General features: G+C 42.4%; 1 protein-coding gene across 3 annotated transcripts in view; it reads left to right on the top strand.

Annotated features, from left to right (window-relative positions):
* The window catches only part of cog6 (component of oligomeric golgi complex 6), a 141,392-nt gene that overhangs the window by 90,270 nt on the left and 38,838 nt on the right, over positions 1-12,284 (top strand). For all 3 annotated transcript variants that reach the window (XM_078545272.1, XM_078545271.1, XM_078545270.1), the window contains one exon: positions 3,139-3,232. In XM_078545272.1, the coding sequence (XP_078401398.1) occupies positions 3,139-3,232 (94 nt within the window). The remainder of the gene's footprint in view (positions 1-3,138; positions 3,233-12,284) is intronic.

Raw genomic sequence — 12,284 nt, 5'->3', positions numbered from 1 at the left:
TATCCAGGCTTGGGCTGATAAATGGCAAGTAACATTTGCCCCACACAAGTGCCAGGCAATGACCATCTCCAACAAGAGAGAATCCAACCATCTTGATGTTCAGTGACATTACCATCATCGAATCCCCTACAATCAATATCCTGAGGGTTATCATTGACCAGAAACTGAACTGGACTAGCCAGATAAATACTGTGGCTACAAGAGCATGTCAGAGGCTAGGAATCCTGCGACGAGTAACTCACCTCCTGACTCTCCAAAGCCTGCCCACTATCTACAAGACACAAGTCAGGAGTGTGATGAAATATTTCCCACTTGCCTGGATGAGTGCAGCTCCTACAACACTAAAGAAGCTTAACACCGTCCAGGACAATACAGCCCGTTTGATTGGCACCACATCCAGAAACATTCACTCCCTCCACCACTGATGCACAGTAGCAGCAGTGTGTACCATCTACAAGATGTACTGCAGGAATTCACCAAGGCTGCTTCGACAGCATCTCCCAAACCCACAACCACTACCATCTAGAAGGACAAGGGCAGCAGATAGATGGGAACACCTCCACCTGGAAGTTCCCCTCCAAGTCACTCACCATCCTGACTTGGAAATATATTGCCGTTCCTTCACTGTCGCTGGGTCAAACCCTGGAACTCCCTTCCTAACAGCACTGTGGGTGTACCTACATCACATGAACTGCAGCGGTTCAAGAAGGCAGCTCACCACCACCTTCTCAAGGGCAGCCAGGGATGGGCAATAAATGCTGGCTCAGCCAGCAAAGCTCACATCCTGTGAATGAATATTTAAAAAATCTGAGCTCAACGATCAAATTCCTTGAGTGGAAGTGCATCAGCTACCTTGGTGACTCTCAATGTCTGTAACTTGTGAACATATATTCATTGTGAGGTGAGTTTGCCTGAGGCTAGCTGTGCATATTTACATTTTTAATAAAACAAACTTTATGAAGCTGCCACACTGGCCCCACTATAAAACATTTTAGTTGTAGCATTACTTTGTTGAGTCCAATTCGTAGAACAGAAATTCTGCAATGTGTGTTGCCAGTCAGGGGTTGGATCTTGATGGGCCTTATGTGTTCTCTGACTTACAATTTAAATTTGCCCCTCCTTTCTTGGAAATGGTGACTCCTGCTTGGGGCATGGCTTCATGCATGGCAACAGCACCCCGCATACAGCACAGATGTAGTTCTCCTCATCATAGTCAGATCAGTGAATGCTGTTAGGTTCAAGTAGTTCTGATTCTGGCATTCTCAATTATGTACAAAAGCAAGGTCTCTGGGTAGTGATCCGGAACAAGATATCTGCTGACTGTAATCCCTTCACTCGCCCAAGTGAAGTCAAGCATAGACCCAGCTGCCACCCCAATTGAAAATAACTAATTCAGTACCAGTGTAAAGCTAAAGCTGGATCTTTTCTTATTTGCATGGGTTAGTAGCACAAGAGGTACTATTGAGTCCTGAGTAGAACTACAGACTTCTGAATTTAATTAGAATCAGGTTCTTGGTTCCCCTTGAAATGGGAATTATTCTTATGCTGTTGAATGTATGAAGTGCAATGCTGTTTTCAATTTTGGATTTCTGAAAAGATCCCTGGATAAATTAATCTCTTTGACATTATCAATTGGATAACAAATGCAAAAATGATGCATCCAGTGCTCAGAAAATGAAGGCAATTAACATTGATGAAGGTAGACTATTAACCATTCATCTCTACTCCTAAAGGTGCACATTTTCTCCATTTAGACAGTCAAGCTCTTGGCTTGATAATTCCATGCAATCAGTGTTGAAGAAAGGGAGCTGGCTGGACATGCTGACAGAAGAGAACGTCTAGCCCCACTCATCGTTAGTAATTTCAATGTTCTACAAAGCCTCACTCTTCCCATGATAAGTTAGGTTGCAGAGGATACAACCTATTTTTCAATGAATCACTACAGGACAAAATAATTCAGATCGGTGAACTGATGAAAATCATCCTCTGCATCAGAAAGATATGGCCAGCCTGTCTGCCACACCACGTTTATATAGGGTGTCATAGGCTGCACTCTCTTTTTAGTTATTTAAAAAACCTTCTGATGCTGTTTTGTTTGCACTTCAGTCCCACGCTCCTGATCTACGGACACCCGGTGCGGAAGGGGGTCGGGAAGGAGGAGGACCTCCTTGTGAACCTGCTCCTGGGCCTGGCCAGGTTGGCCATTAACAAGTCCAGGCAGCGGGCGATCGAGGGGGGAGTCCCGCCCGATTGTTTGTCCCTCTTCCGCGGCTACGTTCGCGGCCAGGTGTCCTTGGAGAGGGAGCACGCGGTGTCTGCCGGCACCACCGAGGCCTTCTGTGCCCGGTGGGCGCCGCGGGGACTGGGGTGGTTTGTTGACCCCTTTAATCACATTTTGGTTTAATGTTTGTAAGTTTCCTTTAAACTTTATCCTTGGTTTTACAGCTGACCTGAATTAGGGGCTGTGTTTGATTTATCCCTTGTTATTGTTAATTTAGTTAATTGTTTTTAACTCTACAAGAGTTACCATTAGAAGGGATTAGGCCAGAGTTTCAAGTTCATTCTGGGACAAAAATAGCTGGAGAAGCTCCATCAGGATATTCTTTATTCTTTCAACACATTTGACAAGAACACCTCAGTGGTTTAGTAGGTAAATTTTCTGCCCAGAATGAAACTGAGCAATATAAACCAGGAAGGTCCCAGGTTTCATCCCTGGTCTGTGCTGAGTAGCTGATCTCAGCTAGAACAACTCCAACTTGCACGGGAGACCAGAACTAGAGCCATAAATATCAGATAGCCACTGATAAATCCAGTAGGGCATTCTGGGGAAAGTTCATTACCTGGAGAGTGGTTAAAATCTGGAACTCACTGCCACAAGGATCAGGTGAGTCAAATAATATAGATAGATTTAAGTAGAAGCTGGATAAACATGAGGGATAAAGGAATATAAAGATACATTATTGGGGTTAGGTAGGGTGGGAGGAGGCTTGCGGAAGCATAAACAGTGGCATGGATCTGTTGGGCTGAATGGCCTGCTTCATGCTGTAAATACTATGTGACACCGTGTAAATATTAAGAAGTAAAATGCAAACAATAAAACTATGGAAAGATTTTATCTTTTTATTTTCTTCTTTGCAGCTGAATGTAGAACCCTGACTCAGGAATCTTGTGACATTTCTCCAGCACAAGCTCAAGCTATGGAGGCTCTGCAAGACAGGCTTGTGCTCTACAAGTTAGTACTGCTTTATGTAATCATCCCTAATTTAAATTCACTATGTTACTCTTAACTAAAGCTTTTGAAATGTAGAACAATTATGTTATTATTGCCTGAATTCCTTACTTTAAACTCAATCTTTTGGCTTCTTCTGTGGCAAATGCACTGTCAGGGCGGGATTTTCCGCACCCGCCCGCCGCCAGGATTGTCCGGTCCTGCCGCAAGTCAATGGGCTTCTGGTTGGGGCGCCGCCTCGCCCTCGGTGGGTCCCGCCCGCAATGGGGCCAGAAAATCCCGGCCTAAGACTCACACTTTGTTTTGAGTCGCACAGTTTAAAAATGTCCTTGCTTTTGATCTAAGCATGAGCTTAGACAGCGTATTTGTTTCTCCTGCCCCCTCAACTCTTTTTTTCCCCACCCTCTTTTTTTCTCTTAAATCCACCATTTTCTTCTGCATATCCAAAATTTTGGTGTGAACTGTTGTAGAGGACTCCTTAAGCATTTTTAAAATATGGACTTGTGAATCAAGAATTATGTAACGGAGAGATACATGTTAAGCCTCTAGCTTGAGCCTTCATGTATAAAGATGGCTTTATATTCGAAGGAAAGGTTATATTTAAGGAAGATGAAAGTGCCTTTTTTGAGTTTAAAGCTGGAACATTTTTGTCTGTCTAGTGCTCTTTTCAGAGAAGCCGCTGACCTTTGCAATGATGAAAGTGTCAATTTATGTGAAATACATTTTACAGCCTCTGAGGGTTCATGTTAGTCTTGGCTAGTGTCTCTGTTTTGGGTGAGGTAGACGGAGAGAAATGACATTTTGAAGCAAACGATTATAACAACCAATTACTAAGAAAAATACAAATTATGAATGTTATTTTCTTGCAGATAAGTATAAGATGTAACTGGGATGATATGCTTATGTTAAAAGTGGTAAGCCATAAATTGTGGTTAACCCTGCAAAAAGGAAAATAAATTTTATTTTACATCCTTGCTGAGGGCATTTAGTTCAACTACTTCAACTCTGTAGTCCCATCTTCATCCATGTCACATAAAGGTTACATGTAATGATGTTGAATTTATTCTCCTTGATCGTGCACCATGTGCCGCTTGTGAATTGGGATCAGGCTTCAGGTGATCAGGAGCATACAATCATACTAACCCCAACAACCCTTCAAGGAGAATGGCTATCTTTGTGTAGCAGATGAACAATGAAAGACAGAAGTAGATTCCCTAGTCCATCCAACCTGTCCCATAAACCAGCATTGGAGTGTCATCCATTTTTATCCTTCTTGTCCAATTTGCATGTATAATATATTTTATACTCAGTTGGCAGGAGTTGGAATTAATTGCTGAAGGACATTCTTTATTTAAGAGATTCATAAATTTATACTAAGTTAACTGAACTCAGCAGGGACATAAAAGGGTGCCACAATTGGCCTCAATTCCTTTTATCTATGGAACAATAGAACCAGAACCTGGTTCCTGTTCCCCAGGACCCTATGAACAGGGGTTGTCCTCAGCTCTGATGCCCTCCAGGATTAAATATTCTGACAACGCTCTATTAGGGCTCACACAGTGTGCAAGTTTTTTTTTATTCATTCATGGGATGTGGGCATCACTGGCTAGGCCAGCACTTATTGCCCATCCCTAATTGCCCTTGAGAAGGTGGTGGTGAGCTGCTTTCTTGAACCGCTGCAGTCTCTGTGGTGTAGGTACACCCACAGTGCTGTTAGGAAGGGAGTTCCAGGATTTTGTAGTGGTTATTGTACTGGACTAGCAAACCAGAAGCAGAGAACTGAAATCCCACCATAGAAAATTGTGAAATTTAATTCAGTAAATATGGTAATATGTGACAGTCATCAAAGGAAACAATCATGAAAGCTGTCGGATTGTTATAAAAAACTTGACTAGATCACTAATGATCTGCAGGAAAGGAATCATACCATTCCTCCCAGCCTGACACACATGTGAATTCAGTCCCATCTGACAGGATTGACTTTTTAAATTAAAAGACACTTGGAACCATTTATAGCTAAGCTTTCACAAATATTAAAAATATAAGAACATAAGAAATAGGAGCAGGAGTAGGTCATTCAGCCCCTCAAGCCTGCCCTGCCATTCCATAAGATCATGGCTGATCTGCCCAGGCCTCAACTCCGCTTTCGTGCCAGCTCCTCATAACCATCAATTCCCCAATATTTCAAAAATCTATCTACCTCCTCTTTAAATACTTCCAGTGATATAGCCTCCACAACTCTCTGGGGTAGAAAATTCCAAACATTCATTACGCTCTGGGAGAAGAAATTCCTTTGCATCTCAGTTTTAAATGAGTGTCCCCTTATTCTGTAACTATGTCCCCTAGTTCGAGATTCCCCCACTGGTGGAAACATCTTCTCAACATCTACCCTGTCAAGCCCCCTCAGAATCTTGTACGTTTCAGTAAGATCACCCCTCATTCTTCTAAACTCTAATGAATAAAGGCCTAACCTGTTCAGCCATTCTTGATAAGTCAACCCTTCATCCCAGGAATCAGCCTAGTGAATATCTTTTGAACTGCCTCCACTGCCAGTACATCCTTTCTTAAATACATGGACCAAAACTGTACACAGTACTCCAGGTGAGGCCTCACCAACAGTTGTAACAAGACTTCCCTATTTTTAAACTCCAACCCCCTAGCAATACAGGCCAGAATTCCATTTGCCTTCTTAATCACTTGCTGCACCTGTATGCTAACTTTTTGTGTTTCATGCACAAAAACACCCAGATCCCTCTGTACTGCACTTTATTGCAGTCTCTCTCCATTTAGATAATAGTCTGCCTTTTGATTTTTCCTACCAAAGTGCATGACCTCACACTTTCCTACATGACACTCCATCTGCCAAGTTTTTGCCCATTCGCTCAACCTGTCTGTATCCCCTTGCAGATTCATTATGTCCTTATCACCTATTTTTTATCGTAAGCAAATTTGTATACATTACTCTCTGTCCCCTCCTCCAAGTCATTAATATAGATAGTAAATAATTGAGGCCCTAGGACTGATCCTTGTGGCACTCCACTAGTTATGTCTTTCCAACCTGAAAAAGACCCATTAATCCCGGCTCTCTGTTTTCTGTATGTTAACCAATTTCAATCCATGCTAATACATTACCCCTAATACTGTGAGCTCCTATCTTGTTCAATGACCTTTTATGTGGCACCTTATCGAATGCCTTCTGGAAATCCAAGTACACTACACCTACCTGTTCCCCTTTTATCAACTCTGCTTGTTACATCCTCAAAGAACTCTAGAAAATTTGTCAAACATGATTTCTCTTTCACTAAACCATGTTGACTCTGTTTGATTACGTTAAGCTTTTCTAAATGTCCTGCTATTTCTTCCTTAATAATGGACTCTAGCATTTTCCGAACAACAGATGTTAGGCTGACTGGCCTATAGTTTCCTGCTTTTTGTGTCTCTCCCTTCTTGATCAGGGTTGTCACATTAGCGGTTTTCCAATCCACTAGGACCCTCTCGGAATCCAGTGAGTCCTGGAATATTTCGACCAATGCCTCCACTATCTCTGCAGCCATTTCCTTTAAAACCTTTGGATGCAGGCCATCAGGTCCTGGTGACTTGTCTGCTTTTAGCCCCATTAGTTTGTCAAATACTTTGTCCCTCGTGATAGAGACTGTTACAAGATCTTTCCTCCCATTAGTTCCTTGCTTATCTGATATCTTTGGAATGTTTATAGTGTCCTACACCGTGAAGATCGCTGCAAAATATTGGTTTAAATTATCTGCTGTTTCCCTGTTCCCTGTTATCAATTCTCCAGCGCATCCTCCAAGGGTCCCACATTCACTTTAGCTATTCTGTTTTTATATACTCTTTGAAGCTCTTACTGTTTGTTTTTATATTTCTTGCCAATTTACTTTCATAATCAATTTTCTCCCTCTCTATTAGCTTTTTAGTCATCCACTGCTGGTTCCTAAAAAATTCCCAATCCTCTGGCCTACCACTAGTTTTCGCCGCTTTGAGTGCCTTAGTTTTTGATTGGATACTCTCCTTGACTGCCTTTGTTAACCATGGGTAGTTTAGCCTTCTCATCGAGTCCTTCTTTTTGACCGGGATAAATTTTTGCTGAGCGTTATGAAATATCTGCTTAAATGTCTGCCATTGATCATTCACTGACCTTCCCCTTAGTCTATTTTCCCAGCCTGCTTTAGACAACTCTTTCCTCATACCTCTGTAATTTCCCTTATTTAAGTTGAGGACACTGGTTTGAGACCCGAGTTGCTCGCCCTCAAACTGAATTTGAAATTCTACTATGTTGTGATCACTACCCCCGAGAGGATCCTTAACTACGAGATCTCTTATTAATCCTACCTCGTTACACGTTACTAGATCAAAAATAGGCTGTTCCCAAGTAGGTTTTGCAACATATTGCTCTAAGAAACAATCCCTGATGTACTCTACAAATTCATCTTCAATGTTACCCCTGCCAATCTGATTTGTCCATTCAATATGCAGATTAAAATTGCCTATGACAATTGTAGCACCCTTCTTACACGCCTCCATTATTTCCTGATTTATACTTTGTCCTACAGTGTGGCAACTCTTCGAGGGCCTACAGATGACTCCCACTTGTGACTTCTTCCCCTTGCTATTCCTTATTTCCATCCAAACTGATTCCACATCACAATCTATTGCACCTATATCATTACTCACCATCGCACTGATACCTTCCTTTATTAAGAAAGCTATCCCACTTCCTTTTCCTTTTTGCCTATTTTTCCTGAACGTTGAATACCTGTGAATATTGAGTTCCCAGTCTTGGTCACCCTGCAGCCACATCTCTGCAATAGCTATTAAGTCATATACATTTATTTCTATTTGTACTGTCAACTCATCTATCTTTTTTACAAATGCTGTGTGCATTCAGATAAAGAGCCTTACGCTTTGACTTATTGCCATTATTACTCATTGTGGTTCTAATGTCTGCAGCACTCTTCTACTTATATTTTCTGCCCCTTCCTGTCACACTTTGATTATCGTTCGCCTCTTCACTATCCTGCATCTCTGCTCTCCTGTTTCTTTTTGATTTTTTAAACTTCCCTTCAATTGAACCCTCCCCCCTTCCAATTAGTTTAAAGTCCTATCTACAACCCTAGTTATACAATTCGCCAGGACACTGGTGCCAGCATGGTTCGAATGAAGCCCGTCCCAATGGAACAGCTCTCTCCTTCCCCAGTACTGGTACCAATGCCTCATGAATCAGAACCCATTTCTCCCACACCAGTCTTTGAGCCACGCATTTACCTCTCTAGTCTTATTTACCCTACGCCAATTTACAGGTGGCTCAGATAGTAATCTGGAGATTATTACCTTTGTGGTCTACTTTTTAATTTAGCCCTGATCTGCTTGTAGTCCCTCAGCAGAACCTCTTTCCTAATCCTACCTATGCATTTGGTACCTACGTAGACCACGACAACTAGATCCTTTCCCTCCCACTCCAAGTTCCTCTCCAGCCCAGAAGAGATGTCCTTAACCTTGGCACCAGGTAGGCAACACAACCTTCGGAACTCTCTGTCTTTGCTGCAGAGAACAGTATCTATCCCCCTAACTATGCTATCCCTATTACTACTATATTTCTCTTTTCTCCCCCCACTTGAATCGCGCTCTGTACCATGGTGCTGTGGTCAGTTCACTCATCCTCCATATAGACTGTGTCCTCGTCCACACCAGGAGCAAGAACCTCGTACCTATTGGGAAAGAGCACTGGCTGAGGCTCCTCCAAAGCTAAATTCTGGATCCCCATACCTGCCTCACTTGCGGTCACACCCTCCTGTCCCTGACCATGGACCAAATTTGATGACATTAATCTAAGGGGCGTGACTGCCTCCTGAAACACAGTATCCAGGTAACTCTCCCCCTTCCTGATGTGTCGCAGTGTCCACAGCTCGGACTTCAGCTCATCAACTCTGAGCCAAAGTTCCTTGAGCAGCCAGCACTTGCTCGAAACGTTAACTGTGTTCCTCTCCGCAGATGCTGCCAGACCTGCTGAGTTTTTCCAGGTATTTTTATTTTAGTTTTGGATTTCCAGCATCCGCAGTTTTTTGCTTTTATTGTAGAATTATGTGTTATGGAAGTTGGTCCAGTTTTAGCATTATCAACAAAATTTGTGAATTGTGACGTCCTTCATTATTTTTGTACCCAAGTCAGTGTGGTCAAATGTTCTATAAATTAAGTGAAATTTGCTGTGTAGACTTTCTGCCACTGTTTAATTTTTACTTCGAATAAACCTCATTTGTAGTTTCTAGCCTGAGCCATATCTGAAACAAGCATTTTGGTGTAGGGATAAGTGAGGTACTTAGCATGGAATATGGATTGTAGCCAGGGCTGTTACACTATTAAGCGAATTCTGAGAGACTCATGCCTCTATACACCTCCACACTAGGCAGTAATTCTGGTAAAATAAATCCCACGAGATGAGATGCAGTACAGATGGTAGTAGCACTGAGAATGATTTGGGCTAATTCATTGAGTATCACATAAGAAAAAAATGTGTCCTGGTCTTAATCTGATATCATGCTTAATGTCTTCATACCTGTATACTGAATGAGCCAAGTGACTAAATTGGTTAAAGACTAAGGCCGGAATTTTCCAGCTCCTCACGCCAATCCTGCCAATTCGAACAGAGATTTCAATGGCTCGCCAGCCCTGCCATGGGGGAGCCCAACGTGGGGGTTCTGGAAACTTCCGTCCTAAAACTCAGCATGGTTATAGATGATTCTTGTAAGTATTAGCCAGTTATTCCTGGAGGGAAATTAATATTCTATTTGCTTGTTTCTACTAAAGAGCATGTTTGAAGTAGCTCTTAAAGGGGTTTGCAACAAGATCTGAATTAATATGCATAGACAGAAATCATGTGCATTATGCAGGATAGAGAAGCACTTGGTTCTCTTTACTGCTGACAGCATTCACTGTAAAAGTGCACTTCTTGGTAGGGCTATAGGTACATAAGTGCACTGCAGCATAAACTAATAGAATATAGATCTCTTTTGTCTAAATGTGACCTTCTTTATCACTCCTTGGGTAGAATTTAATAAGAGGAATGTGGGACCCAACAACAGAACTGGGAGTGGCGCCACTTCCACTTATGTGTTGGGAGCCAGTGCACATGGCAATTACATGCCCTGGATGTTGTCTCCTGGCCAGCCACCCCCTCTGGTGCTACCTGCTGCTGGCCTTCCAGCCTCTGCTGTTGGCTGGCGATAGCCCTCTTTTGTCACATCCTCTACCCCTGCCCCCAAGGTTGTAAGAACCAAGTGAGTGTCAGATCCATAGTAAATCCACCAAGTTAACTGCGTGAAGAAGGCAGGCAATGATATGAGCACCTCTGTCCATGGCTTTTATCTATACAGCCACAACCAAAAATTCCTCCTCCACCCCCACCACCCCACCACAGTGACCTCCTCCCACTTGGACCTGGACTCCTGCCAACTTAATCATAAGTTTGGGGCAATGGCCAGTGACAGAACAAGAATCACGATCCACCTGGAACCCATCACGATCCATCCTCTGTCGCCTTCATGTTTGAGCCCATGACATTCCGAACCTCACTTTGTGCCTTCCCTCTGTATGTCACCCTCACACCTCCACCATCACCCTTACCCTGTGACAGTGGGCATGCCATCTCCCCCTTGACCCTGCCCCTTCACTATTGACATTCCTCCTCTGATGCTAGACCTGACCCCCACCCCATCAACCTTGATATGTACTTATAATCCCTTGACTCACCCTCTGAGACCTTCACTTATCCCCTCCCCAAAATAAGCATACAGTATCTTCTTTATATCTGCGCTGTACTTAATGTGTGACTGTCTAAAACCGGCTATCATAGAATTGTACAGCAGAGAAGGAGGCCATTTGGTCCATCATGTCTGTGCTGGCTCTTTGAAATAGCTATCCAATTAGTTTAATGCCCTTGCTCTTTCCCCATAGCCCTGTATATTTTCTTTTTGAAATTTATTATTGAATTTGCTTCCAACACCTTCCTCATCTCTCTCCTGGTTCTTTTGTCCATTACCTTAAATCCTTGTCCTCTGGTTACTGACTCCCCTGTCAGTTGAAACAGTTTCTCCCAAAATTTTCTATCAAAACCCCCACCATTTTGAATGCCTTTATTGAATTTCCACTTAACATTCTCTGCTTTAAGGAGAACAATCCTAACTTATCTATTCTCTGAAGTCCCTCGCCCCCAGTAACATTCCAACAAATGTCTTCTGCATCTCCCCTAAGCCCATGGAATCCTTCCTAAAGCTGCCCTGAATTGGATACAATACTTCAGCTGAGACTTAACGAATGATTTATGAATTAAGCATAATTTCCTTACTCTAACCTCTGTTTATAAAGCCAGGAATTGCATATGACTTTTTAACAGCCTTACCATGTTGTCCTACACCTTCAAAGATTGGTGCATGTATAGCTGAAGGTGTCTTTCTCTCTTCCTGCACCTCATTTAAATTTGTACCATTTAATTTATATTGCCACTTCTCTTTCCTCAAAATGTATAACTTCACATTTCTTTACTTTGAATTTTATCTGCCATGTGTAAATATTTATACGCAGTGGTCCTGGATAACACCACTGTATATTTCCCTTAAGTCTGAAAAACAACCATTCACCACCATTGTCTGCTTTCTGTCCCTTAGCCAATTTTCTTTCCACACTGCCATTGCCTGTTCAATCCCATGGGCTTCAATTTTGCTAATAACTTTTGCGACATTTTTAAATTTTAACTTGTTCTTCTGCAGTAGTCATCAAAAACTAGAACTATTAGAAGAAAAGCTGACTGGTTGATTGTGACCAAAAATCACTATGTAAATCATGAAATTTTCACTGGTAAATAAATGTCACTATATTGGTGAATTTAAAATTATAGCAGTAACTGTAAGGGCAGAATTTAATAATAAGAGCGCCGCTTCTGACAAGGGCGCCACTTCCACTTGAATGTCGGGAGCCACGATGCACGCAATCACAGTGCAAATTTTAAGTGTGCATGGCAGAGACATTCCCACGTTCAATCACGTGG

Source organism: Cetorhinus maximus, chromosome 7 (assembly GCF_964194155.1).
Source record: "Cetorhinus maximus chromosome 7, sCetMax3.hap1.1, whole genome shotgun sequence".
Taxonomy (NCBI): domain Eukaryota; kingdom Metazoa; phylum Chordata; class Chondrichthyes; order Lamniformes; family Cetorhinidae; genus Cetorhinus; species Cetorhinus maximus.
The sequence above is the reverse complement of the archived record's forward strand: the minus strand, read 5'-3'. Positions and strand labels throughout refer to the sequence as shown.